Genomic DNA, 20,981 nt, shown 5'->3' with positions numbered 1-20,981 from the left:
TCCTATACCAAACCTAAAAACATCATTATATTCCTGACTCCACCTTATTAGGGCTAAAAGCAGGTATTCTGAGCATATATATATGAACCAGCTAATTGCTCACTGAGCTCTCCCAATATAGAAAATAAATTACACTTGAGGCTCATGTAATGACTAAAAATGATTTTGCACTGATACTAACAGGTACCAGCAGGTTGTCAGAATAACTACCTGAATTTTCTATATTCTTCCCTTAACTAGACTTTGTTTCCAAGTTCTAGAAAAACATTTCACACACACAAAAAACCCCATAATTTTAAGATTACTGTATTTCCTTACAAGAGGAACACTTCAACAAACTTTACATTTATCCATCAACCCCTTTTCAAATTGGGCACACATCAAAACTAACATCATGGAAGTTTTATTTAGATGTGGATTTTGAACTATCAATACAGATGCCAAGTTACTACACAAAACATCCACAGGAACTTTTTCCATTTTTTTTGAATCGTTCACAAACATTTCCTACATAATTCAACACACAACAGAGAAATGGTACATCTTTTTTCTTTCATTGTGCATACAATGGAAAAACAAGTATATATATATTTTTACAAAGTTCAACTAACAAGACGCTAGCAGGCTGACAGCTTTGAGTCTATAGGTGAGAAATTATCTAACAAAAATAACCAAGCTTTATTCAGCATCCGCCACTTCCATAACCAAGTGTTACTCTGGTTAATAAAGCTCATTGCCCATCAGGCTTCTGGCAGATACTTCAGATGCTTAACTCTTGCAGCATTGCTCCCCACCGCAGTTCTCCACGACTAACAGAAAACTGTTGCAAAGTAGTGGCAAACATTTGCAAAAACAAACAAAATCCCAAGCTTATTATAAGCATGAATATGTGATGGAAATTTATCAAGCCAAGTCTTTCCAACCATTAAGAAATCACCCTAACTGAATTTGCCAATGTGTTTTGTCTATATCCAAGAGGTGCACTTAAATCCAACAGAGGAGCTGCTGAAAATCAAACTTAGTGTTTAGTTTAGGGGTGGGCTGGAAAATTCAACCACCATTTGAAATTGTCTTAAAAAAAAAAAAAAAAAAAAAAAGACCACCAAAAATAGATTCACTAAATTTATTTTAAAAATCATAAAACGTTTCTTACAAAAGAGCATTACATTCTGCACACTGCTCTGAACAAATGCCAGGGACATGTGGACGGTTATTTTCCTCCCTGTCCCACCCCCCCCAATGTCACAGTGACCACAAAGCAAGGTGCTCACAATAAGTACACGGGGGGAATATTTTTAAAACCACCAACAATGAACAAAAAATAAAAGTCACTCACTCTGCTGCTGTTTCAAAATTTCAGTGTTAGTTTTTGCATGCCCTCCCCCAACCCGGTTTGTAAGGAACTAAAACATTACATCTGGTGAACAGCAAAGATTTCACTACACCTCAAATGCAGAACACCTATGAAGCAGAGGAATGTTGGCTTTTTAAACAGAAGCAGATAAAAAAAAAAAGATGCAGGACTCCTTCAGTTCTTCACTAGTCTTAGAAAAACTTTCCAGAATACTGCTTCACACTATAAAAAAGAAAAAATATCTTGCATTAGAATCCTTCAACATCTGCATACTGCTTCACACTATAAAAGAAAAGAAAAAAAAGTACGAATTAGAATTTTTGTTCAAAACATCTTAATCAACATTAAGACAATTTCAATGATAAAATTAAAATGACAAAAACATGTCCATTACAATTAGAAGAACTTTTAAAGAGCAATAGCAACTATAAATTAAAGCAATGTAAAACTCAAGAAAATGTTAATAGACAGTAGTAGTGCAGGGTTAAGAAAATGAAACTGGAAGCTGTTAATACTTGGTAGAAAAGACAAAGGAGCGTGAGGAAGGTGTGAAATGCTGCATTTTACAGCACCATCATTATCTGTCCTGTAGAGGTGGCCTGTGCCATATGGCAGACTGTGATTTGTTGTCGTTTTAGTTATCTAAGAACAACAAAATCACTAGTCTTCCACACAGAACTAGGCCAACATCCAATGACTCTTCTACATTTTCTACAGGCTCTGTATAATTTATTACAAGTGGTGGTTTTGGCAGCAGTTTTCACCAGAGAAATGAGAAGTTTGCTTGGTTAAGGCTTCTTCCAGCAAGATTAGTATTGAATGTCTTCATTTTAGTAAGAAAACAGAAGAAAATTAAGGCAGAGCTATTAATTAGAATATTTAGAAGTTAGATTCCCCAAGTGACGGAAACACCATGGTTTCTAAAAGAAAAATCAATTGGGAAGAAAAGCTTTTAAGGTTTTAGTATGTATATACTAACACAAAGCTAAGCATCAACTGACCTGTTCTGCAGCAAATACTGTGCGTTCTGTATCTGGTCCTGTGTTCCTGTAATGGTAATGATCCGATCTTCAGATCCTTCTAAAGGTTCATCGATTTTGATTGATGCTCCAGACTCATGACGAATTTGTTTAATCCGCTGACCACCTTTGCCAATAATAGATCCAGCCAACTGAAAAGATTTTTAAATACAATGTATATGACAACTTTAAAGAAATCTTATTCCCTTTTCTCAATGATGAATAGCAGTAACTTTATAGTAATTTATTTAGAATGGTAGTCTTAAATTCCTGAACTAAATTTTACATTAGATATATGTGTAATTTAAGAACCCCAAACTGTCTTATTTTTATTAATGTCACTAAGTATTATTTGATGTAAGATTCAACCCCATCCCCCATTAAGTTCTTAAACAGTATCTCAATCCTAAATTGGAAATCTTCTTGTTGAATTTACAGAACTGGCAACCAGTACAAATAAGTAAATTCCCTCAATTAAAACTACTTACATCTTTGGGAATAGTTACTTGTGTAGTGATAATAGGTCCGCCAAGATCACCATATGAGCCACGACCCCCTGCATAAGAATAATCTGATTTAAATAATGAGCAGTAAGTTCATGTAAAAATAAAAATGAAATAATGTTTGATTTCACAAAGAAGAAACTTACCATATCCAGAACCACCCTAAAAACAAAAGAAAAAAAAATTATTTTAGTATTTCTAAAATATCCTAGTGTCATCCTATACCATGCATACCCAGTTTATATCCAGGAAATAAACTGAATCAAGAAATTATAGGGGTAGGGAGGGGAGATCAATTATGGATAGGCAGGGTAAATTACCGATACATATTGATACTCAACCTGTGGTTCATAAGCCATTTGCCATTCTGATGGGCTCCATGTGTCAATTGCAGAGTCCCAAGTTTCATCAGCACTGAACCCAACCTGTATTAGGTACAAAATTACTAAATTTAGATGGCTGTGCAAATAGTTTCAGTTTTTAAAAAAAGTCTTAATTACTATAATCTTGCACAAATGTTTGGTTTTAAGGTCCCTTATAAATCAAAATTCTTACCATGCCATCATAGCGGTCTCCAGGCCTTCCTCTTCTGTCATAAGCCATTAGATCTCTACAAGCAAAACATGTTGCAATGTTTGCATGGTCACATTAAAATTACCTCACCTACTACTAAGAGCAATCTTTTATTAATGTTAACATTTGGATAAAAACTTACCCCCCTCTGGGTGGTGGTGGTGGAGGAAGAGGAAGATTCCGGGCTCTGCTGCCACCCCGTCCACCTCGACCAGGAGGAGGCGGAGGAGGTCCTCGTCGAGGGCTCATATCATCATAATCTCTTCTAGAAGGGGGCATGGGACGCCCACCCCGACCAGGAGGCATTCTGTCAAAACCACCTCTTCCCCGCATGGGGAATCCCACAGGCCGTCCTCGGCGGTCATCAAACATCATTGTGAAACCACCATAATCGTACGTTTCGTCATAAAAGTTGGGATCATAAGGTTGTGCACGTCCTTTGATGGGAGACTAAAAACAGAAACAGCACCTTAAAGTCTGAAGAAAAAGTGCTGGTCCTATCAAAAACCAAACCATCTCAACCATTAACTCAAAAGGTAATGGAGGCAGGAACAGAAATGAAACAATGATGAAAAGGATTTCTAAAATACTGATGAGGTGGGGAGTGGGTATGAGTATGTAGGTGAGAGAGGAAAGGACCATTAACTCAGGCATGTCAGTAAGAAGTAGGCAACAGAGACCTTTGCATGAGGATCAAAGGCACTATATTAAAGGAGGCAATAGAAAACTTGTGGGAAGATGTCAAAATAAATGGTGTGAATATGGTAGTTTGATGAAATTGAATGTAAACAAAAATATCCCAAAGATACCTCAGATATAAGGTCAAGGATGATCTTGATGCATTCTACAACCCTATCAGGTTTTCCTCCAATAAGAACAACTCTGTCAGTAGAATGAGGGCAGCACTCCTGGAAAAGCTTGATTGTTGTCTGAGTGTTCTATAATACATTTACAAAAAGAGAAAAGCCAATACAAGTTAGCACATCAAATAAAAAAAAAAAAAATCAAGGCTTCCTAAGCTCAGACATTTAAACTCAATTACTTTCAGTATCGAATGTGGTTCACTACACAGGACTTAGATGGTGTAAATTTAAACAAACCTCAGTTTTGTTACTTTAAGACCCAACTAATGATAAGGGATCCAAGGGAGCAACCCACAAAACCAACTCTATGAAAAACTACTGAATCCAGAAGAAACAAAACAGAACAAAATTCCTTACTTCTCGAAGTTCTTTGATTTTAGCACCTTTAACACCAATAATTCCTCCTGCCAGACTTTGATGAATCAATAGTCTCAACTCGCAGTCAAAGTCACTTCCTTTATAATGCTGGTACTGTAGAGGGGGAAATACACAATCTTACTCTCTTGCAAGTATTTTCCCAACACTGTATCAGCTTATGCTTAAGCACAACATAATGTACTGTTGCAGTAAGCAACCTGAATTTATATCTCAATAACTTTACCAGTTATGTGCTTATTATCCTCAATAGCCAGGCCCAAAAAGGACAATCTGCACCACCTTAAAAAACTATTTTATTTTCAGGTCCTGCAACACCATACCCACACTGCAGCCATTTAGCATGTCGCTGTTACCACAAAATTATTAACATTCAAATAACACCATAATAAAATGACTGCAAAGCACTTTGCAAATGTAGTTAATTCCCACTGCAGCATGGAGCAGGGTCAACAGTGAGTTATAAGACTATTCATATATCATATTTTAAGCCTTTTTCTATTGAGATGGGAAAAGCACACTATGTTAAAAAGAAAATCGATCCTATGGGCCAGGCTCCATACTTCAGTGGGGTTCAATGGCACTATGACATACATTTAAGCATTCCACAGCATCAGATTCGAGCGGGAGCTGGCTGGTTGCAGTGGGTGATGGCAACTGCAGGCCCTGAAAGTAGAAAAATAAGAATAATAGGTTAAGTGTCTAGCGTGATCAGGCTATTGTCGCATATATTGGTAAAGCTACTACAACATATTTTAAAGTCTATGTTAATACAAAACAGCTTATTTAACAGTAAAATCCTTTCTTCATATACCCAGTAAACAATTATACTCTTAATGTCAATAAAGAAAATGAGCCAAACAGCAGCAGGTATAGGACCACTGCTTCCTTCTGTCTATAGAAACACTGACAAGCTCCTATAGCTGCAACTGCCTAGAGATGGAAGTAACCTGAAACTCAACTATAAATAAACTTCCTTCCTATTAGAAAAAGTAAAACCATAATCTTCCCTTATTAGATATAAATTGCCCCTTCCCTTCCTTAAACATAAGATAACATACTCTAAAACCAAGGCCTTTAAAATACATGCTAAATAACCATGATGGAGGATCAAATAACTCCTATTTACTACTCCAGGAATGGCCAGCCTAAACTTTAAAGACAAATATGCATTATGCTGCCACAAACCATTATTCTTTCTCCCCTCCCCCAGTTCACCTCAATAAAACCTTAAACATTATCCCTCATCTTGCCAAAAAATTTTTAAAAGAAACCTACCTCTTCCAAGGTAGGGATGATTTTCTTCAGAATCTCTCCAATTGTCTCAATATCAGCGCTGATACTCAGTATGCTGCCAAATATTAAATATCACATAATACAAAAAGGTGGAAAAAGAAAAATGAGTTTTGTCATCAGTAGTCATATAAACTTTTAGAGAAGTAACATCATAATTACTTAATAGTCCCCATTCAAGGTAGTCTAGTTATGAATTTTATACATGCATTTTATTTTATGCCCAATACAGACATAACATTATTAGACTTTGAGAGAGACAGAGAGAATGGGCTGCTGGAAGGGCTCAGATTAAGTGGCAATAATCGACCAGAATTGAAGCAGAGTTGAATTCTCATGTTCCCCGCCACCAAGTTAAGGACACCCTCGCTGCTATGGTAACACTGGCACACCTTCTCTTGGGTAAATTGGGGGAATATGCAAGTGGTGAACATTGTATCTGGAGTAAGGTTATGGATACCAGTTAGAAATTAGACTACTTAATGGGCTCTGCAAGAAAACAAATACAAATGCAAGACAAAGACAGTACAAATGAGAAGTGAAGGAAAGTGAACCAGTTAGCATTTCATCAGAAAAAATTATGAACAGACAATGTTGGGAAGCAAGGTGGGCCACAAAGACAGAGCGAGAGACTATTTGGGTAACAGTTTGATTTACAATGCAGCAAATATGCAACACTTGAAGCTGTGCTCCTTCCATCGAAATAAAATTAGTGGATCGTTTGGGTGGGCAACTCACGGTAAAAGTTCAGTGACAAAAGGACTTAATGGGGAAAATAAGACAGAAACTTGAAAAACAATACACCGTCTAAAGGGGATACTATTTAATTATAAAAGGCAGGTAATAAAATACATTTCTCTCTTTCTAATCAGGCAGTGAGGCATAAACTGTTGGGACATACCGCTCGGGGCCACTGCTGTCTGGGACTGAAACACTGGCATTGTACTGCATTGGTCATTGGCGTTCGTGGATGTTGGCATTGGGCATGGGCATTCAATCAGAAGTTGTCAAGTATTGTACCCGTTTGGCAACGAGCACATTTTTGGGCATAGCCAACCAGGGTTTTCACATGGGCGTTCAGGGGCGGATGGGCCAACGTCATGGTGGGCAACGCAGGGGTAAGTCGATCCAGTACATGGGCAACGGAGATATATGGCCAAAAAAACAAGGAGAGGGAAAAGGGGGAAAAGCAATAAATTTTAATTTAATACAAACTATACTCATACTCTCAATGAAACAAGCTTAAGTTGTTCTGAAGACTAACACAATAATGGACTTCTCTATACCTGATCGTGGCTTAACATTTAAGGACCTTAAATGATGGTTCTATTTTTTTTTTAAATGTTTCAGTAGCAGGCTGGCTCGTGAGGGTAGACACAAAACCTGTCATGACTCAAAATTCTTGAGGAAAACGGGGAAATAACCCAGATAATTATACAGAACATCTGGATTAAGAGGAAAGAGGTTCAAAGACAAAACAAAAATTCCCACACCAAACCCCCAACCAGTAAGACTGATTTGGTTTCATGAGGTGCAAAACACATTCCTGTATCTTATAAGCAGACTTGTAAAAATTATAACAAATTCTAAAGTTTATAGTAATCAAGAGAAGCACAAAGATCTGTTACCGAGAGAAATGAAATACTGTTAGGTATTCAACAAAGGTATTTGCCTCAATTTCACCAAGATAAACAAGAAATGTGTATAGTATGAAGGGGGAAAAAAAACAAACAAATTTTGGTGTAGTCGAGTTCTAGAAGTACACACACACTTCTGGTGCTGCCAACATTTAATGTGTCTAATCACAAGAGTCAACCCACTATAAATTATGAAGACTCAAATTCTAGGCAAACAGTTCTGATTGCCAAGATTAATCTATTCACTACCCATATTTAAAAATTAGTTAACATTAGCTCCATGTTGCAAACTGGAACAGATGATTTTTTAAAAAGGAAATAAAGTTTTTACCAGCCATCTTCAATGGCTTTCAGAAATGCCTGAATCCCTCTTACACACACACACAAGAGGAATGGTACAATTAAGGGTTTTTATATACTTTGTCTCTTCCTAATTAAGGTGTTTTGTCTTATTTGTAGTGAATTTGAAGGGTCTTATTAAAATATGAAAAGATTTAATTATGCATGTTCCACCTTAATCAGGGTTTTAAGAAAAAGCAGAAAGCATCCATATAACCATTAATTATTACAAATGGTTTGTAGCTATTCAGTGATTTCTAAGATGTGAACCTTTAAAAGTCTAGAAGCATACAATGAATTTGTTTGTTCAGTAATTTAATACTTACGTCTGTACGAAGAGCCTTAATGTTCTTGCCTCCTTTTCCAATCACTGCTCCAGCATTCTGGAATAGACAAAAAAATATTTCTGCATTTAGAAAAGTAGTATTTTTAAACTATATTTTAAGTTTACACAGCACTGAAAATCTTGAGAAAGATCAAGATGAATAGTTTTACAATAGGCCTTTGGAATATTTAGAACACCAGGCATAAATATAAAATCCCTAGAAAGTATAGATTACAAAGTGCCCTTGTGTAAAAAACAAATAGAATCTGAACAGCAAGTACTTTTATATTACGACTTCGGGTAAAGCTTAAGTAGTTTCCTGAGGAAATAAAATGCAACCAACACCCAAAACCTGTATGTCTACAGTCACTCCACTCATTTTTCTAGTTTATCTATGGTGGACCCTGGTAATAGGGCTTTCACCATCAAAGCTTCAGCACTACCTGTAGTTTTGAAATCTGCTTATTAGCAAGAATCACATCAACTAAATGTGATAGTGCTCACCCATAATCCTAGCATTCAAAGGCAGAGGATCAAGAGTTCAAAACAAATGAACTTTAGAAAACCTTTATTCAATGCGTAATACAGCTCTGAAAGCTTTCCAGTCAAAGCAGAGCTCAAAGTGAAAAATCACCAATTCTGACTGACAACCTCCAAAATTTAATCAAGTTTATACCTTGCTCTGAAGCAAAATGCGCAATTCAACCATCTCATCAGTATTTCTGGATCTTTTAAAGGCTTGCTCCTCTTCCATATCTTCTGCAGGGCGTTTACCTAGAAATTAAAGTTTAAAATTTAAATAGCCCCAAGAATGGGTAATTGAAACCACAGGAAGCCCCTGCCTTTGTCTTCTCCCCCCCTTCCTAATACCAAAGATCTTATTTTAATAAATATTTTAAAGGACTAAAATTGTGGGTAGAAAATTTGTACTGGTTTTTACCCACGCGAAAGGTTACGTCTCATAGAAACCAAGAACAGATACAAACTCAAGACCACAAAAATAAAATCATGTTAAGAGGTAAACAGGCTATATCAAACTTATTAACATTTTATGATAATAAAACTAGCGGTACAAAAAAATATAATTGGCTATAATTAAAATATCTTCTCACCAAATTCACCATTGGTTTCGGTATTGGGGAAGGTTTCTTCTGGCTGTTCGGTCTCCATTTTCTTGAATTAAATGGATCCACCAATCTGCGGAAAAATAAAGAAGCTAGCTAGTACATTTGGCTTATCAGAAAGCAAAGGCTATTATTTTGTTTAAGAATTTAAAAAAAGGATTCTGCTTCACACACACACACACAGTGGAAGTGGCATCATAATGCTACAGCAATCAGTAAAAACCAATATAAATCAGTTTTGCTTTTCTTGTCAACATTTAATACTAATATTGGGTTGAAAATCTCATTTGAGGAAACTTAAAAGTAACTATAAAAATTGAAGAGACAGGTGTAATGGATTGCTTTTAGACTATTGAGATTGTCTCAATGAAAAGTCTAACCACCTCTACCACCAGAACCTTTTTTTCCCCAGGAAACAAGTATCAGTAATTCTGTCCTCGGCAACTTGCTTCACGACGGAAAAATCCAGCAGACTTCTGTTCACAAGACTAATTCTTGAAAAGACTATGTCTTATCACAAAACTAGTGTCATTGTAGGACCAGTAGTTAATTGCTTCCCCCCACTTTGGTCATGACTGAAATACCAATCAATGAAATCTGCCAAACTTACAAAACGTAAAGGCAAATACAAACTACTTTGATTTTTCAGACAGAGAAATCTAAAATTCTGATTTTAAGGCACCAGATTGAAACCATCATCATTATCCAGCAAAGCTACGAAGCATTTAACCACCGACACCATCATTTTAAGTGATGTTATTAAAAGGGCTGTCTCCCAACACTGTCGCCTCTAATTCAACTCTCCAAGAATGCAACCAAAGCGTCACAACCGCTCCACCCAACTTGTGGTCCTACCAAACCAAGGACTAGCACAGAAGCTTAAAGTCAAGGTATCGCATTTACGCCTTCTCTTATTCCAAAACGCTGGCTGCAAGTGTCCGTCACTGTGACGACGACTTAAAAGGCTGAGACCAGCCACTCCACTCTAGCCCCAGCTGCGAGGGCATAAGGGTTCAGGCAAATGAGTAGCAGGGTCTACGCACCAAAGCCAAGCCCTCGCTCCTCCTGTAGCCGCCGTCCCCGAAACCCTCTAGCACTAACAGGTCAGCTGAGCGACAGACAGCACGCGCTGTCCTCCCGCCCACGGCCCGGCCCGCAAGCGCCCAGCTACAGTCGCCAAGCGGCTGCGAGCCTTTCCTCTACCCGGATCCGACAGGAAATGGCGGCCCGCGTAATGGCGACTACGTACGACTAGGCGGAGTCGCGCGAGACCCCCTCCCCCACCCAGCACGCGGGCTCGCGAGCGCCCGTCCCCCGCACCTCCCCCACCGCCCGAGACAAAGCAGCCGCGGGAGCCCCGGCCGCCCCATCGGCCCCCCCCCCAAGGAGGAAGGCCCACGCTGTGGAGGGACAAAGAGGGCGGCGGGGGCGCCGCGGCACAAGGCACCCGCGCGACCACCGGCCGGCCAGGCGTTCCCTCGACACTGGTGGCCCGGTTCCCAAACCCATAGGCCTTTTCTCTCGGGTCCCTGGAACCACCTAGCACCAGCTTGCCAACTGCAGAGGCACGCTCCGGGAAATGGCGGCGGTGGGGGAGGGGAGGCCGGGCAACGTTCCCCGGCGGGCCACAGCCGGCCCGAGCGCCCCGCGACAGCCGGGCAGGAGTCCGGCCCCGCTCCCACAAGCGCGGCTCGCCCGGCCCTGCTCACCGCGCGAGTCCGCCGTTGCCTCCCGGCCGCGCCGCCTCCGACGGTCGGTCACTGCTAGACAGAGAACGAGGACAACCCCCCCCACCTCCAGCGTCGCGCCCCATTGGCTGCCCATGCTTCGGCGGTGGTGCGAGGGCGAAGCGATTGGCCCAAGGCCGCGTCAATTAAGGCGCCGAGAACCCCGCCTTCCGCCGGCGACTCCCTTTGGACTGTAAGGCCGGGGGCCTGAGAAAACCCAGGCATGGGGATAGCCCAAGCCGCCGACCCGGGAAGCCAACCCGCCTCCCGGACTCGCCACCCCGAAGCCCCCAGTCACTCCGATACCTACAGGCCGCAATCGAGTGAGAGACGAGCACGACGGCGACGTCCGTGCAGCGGAGAAGCAGAGGATAATGGCGTCTGCAGCGGTGTCGCCTGTAGCGCCCTCCTCCTTTCTCGTTCGCGCACTCTGTAGTGGGGGGGAGGGGCGTAGTGACTATCCTCTCGCGAGACTTCGGTGGGCTGCTCACGTGTGCCGGGAGGGGGCGTCTGCAGGGAATTTTCGAGCCCCGAGGGAGTTGTGCGGGGATTGGAGGAGGGACGCCGGTCCGCCGCAGATTGGGCGGGAAGAAGTGGAAGAGGGAAAAAGAAAACCCTAGGACCGGGGAAGGGAGAGCGCCGGGTGGCGCGCGGCCCCGGGTATCACGCAGCTGTGCGAGACGAGGCGGGAAGGCCAGGTCGGTGCTCGGCCCGGGTTCCACAGCTGACCGCGTCTCGCTCGCTCCCTCCCCGCGCCGCGGGCTCTGCGCCCCTCCGTGGCGCCCGGGAAACCCGCTGTGCTAACGGCTCGCCCGGCGGGGAGGGCGGGGGAGGCCTGGACGCGGCGCTCCCCTCAGCGCCTACTCTGAGGGACACGCAACTCACTTCCGTGAGGGGCCCGTGCGGTGCGGATTAGGGGACGCCGCGTAGGCGCCCGCGCGTCAGGCCTGCGGAGATAGCTCGCAGGCGCAATGCCCCGCCATGGCCGGTCCGCCCGAGGAAGGGTCACTGTGGGTGCTCCCCTCCCCACTCACCCTCACCGCAGTCCTCCACGGGCCCCAAACTCTTGCCAAAGCGCCAAGTGAGCGTGGTTTTGCTTTGAGACAGCCTAAGGTAGCTCTGGCTGTCGTGGGATTTATTAGGTTGACCTCCCGCCTCTGCCTTTCCTCAAATGCTGGCAGTAAAGGTGTGAGCCACCACTCCTGGCTCAAGATTTTTAATATTTTGGGTCCTTGAGATGGGGGTCTCAGAAGATCCGCCTCTGCTTCCACTTCCCAAGCGGAGATTAAAGGCAGTCACATCCTTGGCCAGTTAAAGTTAGTGTTTCTATTGTATCTCCACGCCCCAGCAGGGTTTCTCTGTGTAGCCCTGGCTGGCCTGGAACTCAGAGATCCGCCTGTCTCTGCTGTCCGAGTGCTGGGATTATAGCAAGCACTGCATCCACCACCTCCCGCCTAAGCACCTTTTTCTTTTCTTCTTGAAGTTAATGAGAAGTGGGAATCTAAAAGGAAGGGGAACAGAAATCACCTTGACTAGCCTCTAGTGAGAAGTAGCTTCTAGATTCCATGATGGGACCCCCCCCCCCCCCCCCCCCCCCGCAAGCTATGCTGGTTCGTTTTCTTCTCTCTTCACTTTGGAGGTTTGAGTAATCAAAGTCTGTCATTTCTCCATCCTTCGTTTTCAATGTAGAGTTGGAAGTTTTCGTTATTAAAGCCCCAGGCTGGAAATGTATCTCCGCGGCATAGCACCTAGAGTGTGGAGGCTCAGGATTTGGGTGGTGCAACAAAGCTTGTGCCAGTTTGCTTCATTTAGTGGCTCCTGGCTACACCGAGAGTTAATGGTTAAATGCTATTAGTCTAATGTTTTAATGTCAGTTTGGATCCAGTATTACTTAGCTGTGGGATTTATTATAATTTCAACAGTTCAGTAGCTGGTTGGATAATATTTAAAATGCTTTCTTTAGGCACCATACCCTGAGTTCTCTACTGTTTGCCATTTTGTGCTGACAATTTAATGCTTATTACAGTATTTTGAATAAGTTGTGGTTGTTTTATTTTATGTATGAGGGAGTTTTTTGAGAAGTAGGATAAACTATGATGGTTCACGCCATTAATCGTAGCAGCTGGGAGGCAGAGAGACATGTGACTGTGTGAGTTCCAGGTCAGCCAGAGCCATGTAGTCAAACAGTCTCAAGAAACAAACACAAAAACTAAGGCAAGCGGGCAGACAGATGAGATGGTCAGTGGGTAAAGATGTTTAATACCAAGGCCCTACCTGATGGTGTAAATTTCATCTCTAGAATGGGGGAAGAGCAACTGGCTCTCTAACCTTCTCACATGCATATATAATGAAATTGTTTTTAAAAACGAGGATAAAAACCATATCCAAGGTGACAGAACAGACCTGGGTTGCAGACTCCCAAATGGAATTTTCACTTTTTATTTTTTTCTCAAGACAGGCTTTCTCTGTAGCTCTGGCTGGAACTCCCTCTGTAGACCCAGGCTGTCCTCAAACTCTGAGATTCAATAGCCTCTGCCTCCCAAATACTGGGACTGCAGGAGTGTGCCACCAGCCCAGCTTTGTGATTACTACTATGTCAGCAGTAATATGTCGGGTTTTTATCCCTGGCTTTCTTTGTGGATTACCTTCCAAGAATTCTCAAATTATCTTGGTGTCTTTAAGAAGTTAAAATGGTGTTGAAAAATAAGTGCTTTATAAAAAAAATGTGTGTGTGACTATGTACATGCATACCACACAAGCAAGCGGGAGCCACAGGACAACCTTGTGGAGTTGGTTCTCTCTTCAACCCTATTGGGCCATAGGAGTGGGAACTCATTCATTACATTTAGTGGTATGCACCTTTACCTGCTAAGCCATCTCCCTGGCCCAACTTTTTTTTTTCAGAAGAAAATAATAGAAACATAAAATGGATATAAATATTTGTTATTGATTTAAGATCTCAGCTATTGATTGAATGCCACATATAATATCTAGGGATGGCATTCTATTAAGAAAATTGAATCTGATTGAAAATTAATCATGGAGCCAAATATGCCTAAACCTTAGTGGTGAGTAGTAGAATTTTTCTGCTTTGTTCAGTTTTATTTCGTAGTAGTTCTTAGAATGTAGATATGTATTATTAGCACAATCTATCAGGTACAAAGGTTAATAAAAGTATTTTTTCTTACCATAAAATTGGTGAGGATTAAGCTTTGTAATTTTTTTGTCACTATTATGCTAAGAAAATATGAACATTTTTTATGTCATTAAATAGTCCCTAAACCATATTAGAGCTGGGTGTGATGGTATATTCCTTTAATCCCACAACTTGGGAGGCAGGTGCAGGTAGATCTTTGAGTGGAGACCAATCTGGTCTACATAGAGAATTCCAAAGTCGCATAATAGAGAGAACCTGCCTCAACAAAACAAAACTTGAAGGTCTGGAGGGATGGTTCCTGGACTAAGAGCACACACTGCTCTTCCAGAGGGTTGGAGTAAACTCAGCAATGAATAACTCCCAACTGCAGGGGACCTGACTCCCTAACTCCTTGAGCATCTGCTCTCACAGTGTGTACTTTCCCCTCCCCCACTTACACCTCACACCACCTCACACCACCCCACACACAGACAAACTTTAATTTTTTTTTTAATCTTTGAAGATTATGTACACAGCCTTCTAGTTTATGGACATAATGTACATTTCTGCTTGATAACATTCAATGCCCCTCAAATAGAAAAATATTGATAAGCATTGTCAGATATTCCCATGACTTTACTCATTTTCCTCTTCCCTTCTCCCTCTCCCCTTTCCTTCTAAGTCTTAGAGATTGAGCCCAAGGCTGTAAATATACCTTGTTTTTGTCTTTATTCCCAATCTTTTATTATTGGTTCTGGAAAGTAAAAGATGTGCATTACAGGATTCAAACTTAATTCAAATTTAAAAGACCTCCTTCTCTAAGTTGTTTTTCTTGTACTGAGAGGACTGTTATTTGTCCATCAGCAAATGGGAAATTGTGTGTCCTAGCTAACTCTTTGGAGCTATTGCTGTCTACTATGACTATGGTAGCACAGTTTTATAAGGGAGGGGATATGCCTAACCAAGAGCAAGTGGGGTCCCAAGCTACACTGTCTCCTCTGCGTGCCTTCCTCAAGCTGTCTTGGGAGGTAAGGGCTCTTGCCACCAAGCCTGACACCATAGTTTTGATCCCTAGAACCTACCTGATAGAAAACCAAGTTGTACCGTGGTATACATCACTGCTTCCAAAGGGGAAAAAAAAGGTCATCTGGCACCAGAGTTACCTCTGAAGTTCTCTGTTATACCCTGCATTAATTACCTTAGTTATCTTCTAGCTAAACTAATCCTGGACGTCCTGGGACTAGCTCTGTAAATCAGGCTGCCTCTGCCTCCCTAGTGCTAGGCATATGCCACCACCACCCAGCTAAACTTTCATTTTTAGCCTGTATTGTTTTTATTTTACCTCTACTGTCCCCAGAATCATTTAGAATCCTCACTTCTGCTTGTCTTACATTTCAGGGTCACTTCTCTGCAGAAGAGGCTTTGAGTACTCTACTGACCATCCAGCTTGTGATCCTGTCATTAGAGCACAGGCTATCTTGCTAAGTGGTAAGTTTTCTTATGGACATGTTAAGACTTAAAAGTGTACCTCTTCATTACCTTCCTCTCAGGAAGGGGTGGGTGGATGGATGGATGGATGGATGGATGAATAGATAGATAGATAGATAGATAGATAGATAGATAGATAGATAGATAGGTAGGTAGGTAGATAGAATTGATTTATCTTTAGTATTTTGCTATTGCTTTGTTATATTGAGAAAATCAGATTTAAGTGAACCTAACAGCACAGTTAAGAATATTTAGGTAAACAAGTAAGACTTCTGTCAGCCCAGAGTGAGGTGGCCAACTATAGTCATATAATTTTAATAGCATTAAAATATAAAGTTAATTCTAGATGTTAACAGAAACTAGTGAAAATTAAGTAAAATTTAAATTAATAGTATCTGATTATTATTAATAGCCCAGTATCTTTCAGATGTCTGACATTTATACTTTACCATGCATGTTAATCTTTCTTTAGCCCTGTAAGGCAGATGGTGGTGCTGATCAAAATACTGAGTTAAAGAGGTTAAAGAATTGACATTAGGTCGTGAAGTGGGTGCTCTTAAACATTTGCCTTTCTCATACTGTCTGAATCTAAGGTTTGCGTATCAGCCAGGGAGAAAGTCAAAGATTTTGTAATGTTGAAAAGAGAAAAGATGTAGTAATTAGGCTTGTTAGTGTATTTGAGAATTACGGGTGCTGTATTTAAATATATTGAATCACTGTTCTGTTCTGTTTTCAGGTGTATATGAACACTTACTTAAAAGAATTAGTGTAGCGTTAAGTAGTGGCCTCCTTTTGTTTTCATTGGATGTGCCCAGTTTTGTTGTTTTCAAGTGGACGCATATGTCCTTATTTAAAAGAAATGACTGTAACTAAATATATTGAGTCTCTTTTCTTTTTGTTTTCAGGTGGATGTGGATACTCTTATTGAAAAGAAATGAGTGTGGCTAGTGCTGTATTAAGAGTTGAAACCTGGCTTTTGGCAACATGGCATGTTAAAGTGCCTCAGATGTGGCTGGAAGCTTGTGTTAACTGGATCCAAGAAGAAAATGATAGTGCTAATTTGAGTCAGGCACAAATAAACAAACAAGTGTTAGAGCAATGGCTTCTTACTGACCTGAGAGACTTGGAACATCCTCTCTTACCCGATGACATTTTAGAAATTCCAAAGGGAGAGCTGAATGGATTTTATGCTCTTCAGATCAATTCCTTGGTTGATGTAAGTCAGCCTGCATATTCCCAGATGCAAAAACTGAGAGGAAAGAATACAGCCAATGATCTAGTTTCAGCTGAAACACAGATTACTACAAAGCCATGGGAAGCAAGGCCTTCACGGATGCTAATGCTGCAGCTCACTGATGGTGTCACACAGATTCAGGGGATGGAGTATCAGTCTGTTCCAGCTCTCCACAGTGGTCTTCCTCCAGGTACAAAAATTTTAGTTCATGGACACATTCTGTTCCGTCTTGGAGTTCTCTTACTGAAACCAGAAAATGTGAAGGTGTTAGGAGGTGAGGTAGATGGTCTTTCAGAAGAATATTCCCAAGAAAAAGTACTTGCAAGATTAATTGGTGAACTTGGTCCTACAGTTTCAGTCATTCCAAATAATTCCAATCACAGTGTGCCCAGAGTCTCAGGGGGTTTAGATGCTGTTTTGGGGCCTTCGGATGAGGAACTCTTGGCAAGTCTTGATGAAAGTGAAGAGCCTGCAGCAAATAATGATGTGACTATGGAAAGAAGCTGTTTCAGCACAGGCAGTTCCTCGAATACTGCTCAATCAAATCAGTCTAGTTTTGAGTCAGGATGTAATTTTTCTTCAAGGCTAAGGGAGAAACCACCTCACCAGCCTACTATGCATTTCACTGATGATGGAGACTTTGATGACTTTTCACTAGAAGAGGCCTTGCTTTTGGAAGAAACTGTCCAGAAAGAACAGATGGAAACAAAAACATCACAGCCACTAACTTTGAAGGAAAACACAGGTAAATGTATGGAGATCTCGTCACATAAACCTAGTAGTCTGAACCATGCAGCTTTGGTTCATAAACAAGGAAACAGCAATTTCAATGAAAAAACATTATCTGAACAAATGATTCATGAAGACAAATTTTTTGACTATTCATCTATTAGAGGCCATCATAAGAGACTCTTAGCTCATGATTTTACAAGTGACAGTACAATTTCAGAAGTAGATGATGCAGCACAGCAAACCGACAACAGCTCAGATGTGCATCACTTAAGTAATAAAATGTTAAACAGAAAGCTGGACCTATCAGAAAAGAGTTCACAGATCTCTAAAGAAAATGGTTACTCTCTCCAGGCTTGTTCTTCAAGACCATTTGAGAATAATACTTATCTATCTATTGGCATGGACTTACACTCTCCACCCTTCATCTATTTGTCTGCTCTAATGGCCAGAAAGCTGAAGGAAGTTATCACTGTGAAAGTCAAAGCATTTATTGTCACTTTAACTGGAAATCTCTCAAGTTCTGGTGGTCTTTGGCGTGTAACTGCAAAGGTTTCTGATGGTACTGCATATCTAGATGTAAATTTTATAGATGAAATACTTACCAGTATGATAGGGTATTCAGTACCAGAAATGAAACAATTGAAAAAGGATCCTCTTAAATATAAAAAATTCCTAGAAGGGTTACAAAAATGTCAACGAGATCTGATAGATTTGTGTTGCCTAATGACTATTTCATTTGACCCTTCTTCATGTAATGCCATGGTACTAGAATTGCAAGATGTTGGTGTAGAACACCTTGAAAACCTAAAGAAACGGTTGAATAAATAAATAATTTACCAGAATGCTATTGGGACACACTTTAAAACAGGTAAATATTTGGAATCAAATTTGTTTATTCTTAATTTTGGAATTCTGTAAAAGGAGAAAAAAGCTTCAGAGCTTAAAAATAGCTGAGTAGTTCAGAGGTTGATTGGCTTTCTGCCAAGTGTGGTGACCTGAGTTTGATCTCCTGGTCCTTTGAGGCAGAAGGAGAGACCCAGCTTCCAGAATCTGTTGGTTCTCTAAACAGCATAGGACACACACAGGTAAATAATATTTAAAAATAAAGATATTTAATCAAAATATATGTGTAAGAATGTTTTTGTTTTGGTGACACTGGCCTGGGGTCTTGTACTGCTAGCAAGCTTCTGCCATAGTCACATCTCTCAGCTCTTGGGATGTTTTATTTTTTGTTTTCTCTCCCTGGAAACTGGATCTCATAGTTCCAGGCTATCATCAAGCTGTCTTGTATTTCTCAGAGTGACCTTGAGTTTCTGGTCTTTTGCCTCTACCTCCCAAGTGCTAGGATTACGGTTGTGCACTTTCACATCATACACCAGTTTAAAACCAGGGCTGTGCGTGCAAGGCAAATACTCTACCAGCTGATCTACGTCCCTAGTCCGTAAGGGAATTTGCTGGCCCATCTCACAGAGAAACTTGTTTTCCACTTGTCTCTGGATAAACCTGTAACTGATAAAGAATTGTGATGGGCTGACAGCATTTTGTTGGGTAAAGGTGGTTGAGTTTAAGAACCTGATTCTATTCCTGGTAGCACATACTGGAAAGAAAACTCTCCCACAAGATGTCCTCTGATTTCCATATGCATGCCATAGCATGTGTGTGCTCCCTCCCATGCATATAGGCACACATAATGAAATAAATTTTAATAAAGAATTGTTCCCCAATGAGATATTATTGAAAGTTAGAAATAGAAAATGAGTAATTTTACTTCTATTGAGTTGAATATTTTTAAAAATTGTACTGTGATTTCGATGTCTTAACATTTACTGTTTGTGTAGATCAGAGGGACAGCCTGTGAGACTTGGGTTTTGCCTACCATGTGGATTCTTGAGGTAAAATCATCAGGTTTATTAGCAAGCACATTTTACCTGCTGAGCTGTGTGCCTGGTCCTGTGGCTTTTGAAATGGCATCAGTATATTTCAGGGTTCCTTTAAATTGGCTCTGCACATAAGTTAGCTAATTGTGTTATTGCTTTCAAGAGACTACACTCCTTCCTTTTGCTGTACTAGATTATGTTTGGAAGATAAACTTTTTCAATTGTGTGTGTGTAGAGGTTTCTTAATGGTTATGAGCTGATTGCTATCTTTCCATGTACAGATATACACAGACACACACACATATTAAGACATGGTTTCTCTGTAGTCCTGTATCTTTCTCTGCAGAGCAGGCTGGCCTCCAACTAACAGATCTGACTGCCTTTCCATGAGTGCTGGGTTAAAGGTGTGCACCACCATGCCAGGCTTCATGAGAGAGGGAGAAAACAGCATGGTGGTGGAGGCAAGAGGATCAAAAGTTGATCATTCTTGGCTACATAGAGGTGGCCCACATGAAATTTTGTCCAAAAAAGGAAGTTGAATGAAAAGATGTAAAAATGTTTTTCATTGTGGGGGAAAAAAAAGGGTTAAAAGCACAAGAGTACAGATACATGCATTTTAAACACTGGTGTCTGCCATTTGTGTAGGTGCCCACAGAGGCTGGAGGAGTCCATCCAATCACCTGGAGCTGGAGTTGTAGATGAGTGTAAGCTGCCCATAGTGGGTACTTGGAGCTAAACTGCAGTTCTCTGGAAGAGCAGCGAGTGCTTTCCAATTCCAGAATGTATTTATTGGCTGGTTTTGTAGAGTTATCAGAGAGGAAGGAGCCTCAGTTGAGAAAATGTGTGGGTGGTGCCATCCCTGAGCTGGTAGTCCTGGGTTCTATAAGAAAGCAGACTGAGCTGCACCCCCTCCATGCATCAGCTTCTGACTCCAGATTACAGTACTGCTTGAGTTTGTGTCCAGCGATGAGCTATGGTCTGGTTAGAGGCAGGACTTTCCACTTTCCCTTCTGGGTTCTGGAACTGTCTAGTTTGAACCTGTGCATGTCCTGTGTGTGCTGCCACAGTCTCAGTTCAAACATGATCAGCCCTGACTGTGTCTGGAAGACATTTCCTTGGAGTATCTATCTTTCTGGCTCCTTGTTTTCTCTTCATTCCCTTTCATATCAGGCCCTAGTCACTCTCTTAATTACAAGGTAAACCCCTTACCCAATTAATTATCTAGCCTGACTTCCTTTTTGCCTCATTTTGATCCATTCTTCCTGCCCCAAAGTTTTACTCACAGCAAATTGTAGTTGCTGAAGTCTGTACAGGAGTGTACCTCCCATTTATGTACTTCTGCCTCCCACCCCCATATTTCCAGCTCAGTTGAAGCTTTAGCT

At 41.1% G+C, this 20,981-nt stretch overlaps 2 protein-coding genes across 5 annotated transcripts; one reads left to right on the top strand and one right to left on the bottom strand.

Moving 5' to 3' along the window:
- Positions 1-387: 387 nt before the first annotated feature.
- On the bottom strand, positions 388-11,567 carry HNRNPK (heterogeneous nuclear ribonucleoprotein K). Of its 4 annotated transcripts, XM_080930591.1 has the most exons (16): positions 11,443-11,567; positions 9,394-9,478; positions 8,958-9,055; positions 8,283-8,339; positions 6,882-6,925; positions 5,966-6,038; positions 5,282-5,353; positions 4,670-4,783; positions 4,259-4,387; positions 3,592-3,899; positions 3,432-3,486; positions 3,197-3,301; positions 3,023-3,038; positions 2,862-2,944; positions 2,356-2,525; positions 388-1,636 (listed from the first exon to the last, which is right to left on the bottom strand). In XM_080930591.1, exons 2-16 carry the CDS (start codon positions 9,449-9,451, stop codon positions 1,603-1,605), a joined length of 1,416 nt encoding a protein of 471 aa, XP_080786717.1. In that variant the 5' UTR covers positions 9,452-9,478; positions 11,443-11,567; the 3' UTR covers positions 388-1,602. The 4 variants fall into 4 exon arrangements, with proteins under 4 accessions (XP_080786717.1, XP_080786716.1, XP_080786714.1 ...); XM_080930590.1 differs by lacking the exons at positions 388-1,636; positions 2,356-2,525 and having other exon boundaries at positions 2,928-3,301; positions 11,439-11,527; XM_080930588.1 differs by lacking the exons at positions 388-1,636; positions 2,356-2,525; positions 11,443-11,567 and adding an exon at positions 11,115-11,185 and having other exon boundaries at positions 2,928-3,301.
- Positions 11,568-11,690: 123 nt separating this feature from the next.
- Positions 11,691-18,797, top strand: RMI1 (RecQ mediated genome instability 1). The gene is made up of 3 exons (XM_080930580.1): positions 11,691-11,830; positions 15,667-15,756; positions 16,662-18,797. The coding sequence occupies exon 3, from the start codon at positions 16,691-16,693 to the stop codon at positions 18,548-18,550; it is 1,860 nt and encodes a 619-aa protein (XP_080786706.1). The 5' UTR covers positions 11,691-11,830; positions 15,667-15,756; positions 16,662-16,690; the 3' UTR covers positions 18,551-18,797.
- The last annotated feature ends 2,184 nt before the right edge of the window (positions 18,798-20,981 follow it).

This window comes from Micromys minutus, assembly GCF_963924665.1.
Source record: "Micromys minutus genome assembly, chromosome: 1".
Classification (NCBI taxonomy): Eukaryota; Metazoa; Chordata; class Mammalia; order Rodentia; family Muridae; genus Micromys; species Micromys minutus.
The sequence above is the reverse complement of the archived record's forward strand: the minus strand, read 5'-3'. Positions and strand labels throughout refer to the sequence as shown.

Excerpts from the sequence above, each read along its gene's own strand:
- HNRNPK (XM_080930591.1), bottom strand. The coding sequence starts at position 9,451 with ATGGAGACCGAACAGCCAGAAGAAACCTTCCCCAATACCGAAACCAAT. Across the intron at positions 4,784-5,281 it reads ATGCTGTGGAATGCTTAAAT|TACCAGCATTATAAAGGAAG; the intron begins GTATGTCATAGT and ends CCCCCTCTACAG. Across the intron at positions 2,526-2,861 it reads AAGTAACTATTCCCAAAGAT|TTGGCTGGATCTATTATTGG; the intron begins GTAAGTAGTTTT and ends AAATCTTTTCAG.
- RMI1 (XM_080930580.1), top strand. The coding sequence starts at position 16,691 with ATGAGTGTGGCTAGTGCTGTATTAAGAGTTGAAACCTGGCTTTTGGCA.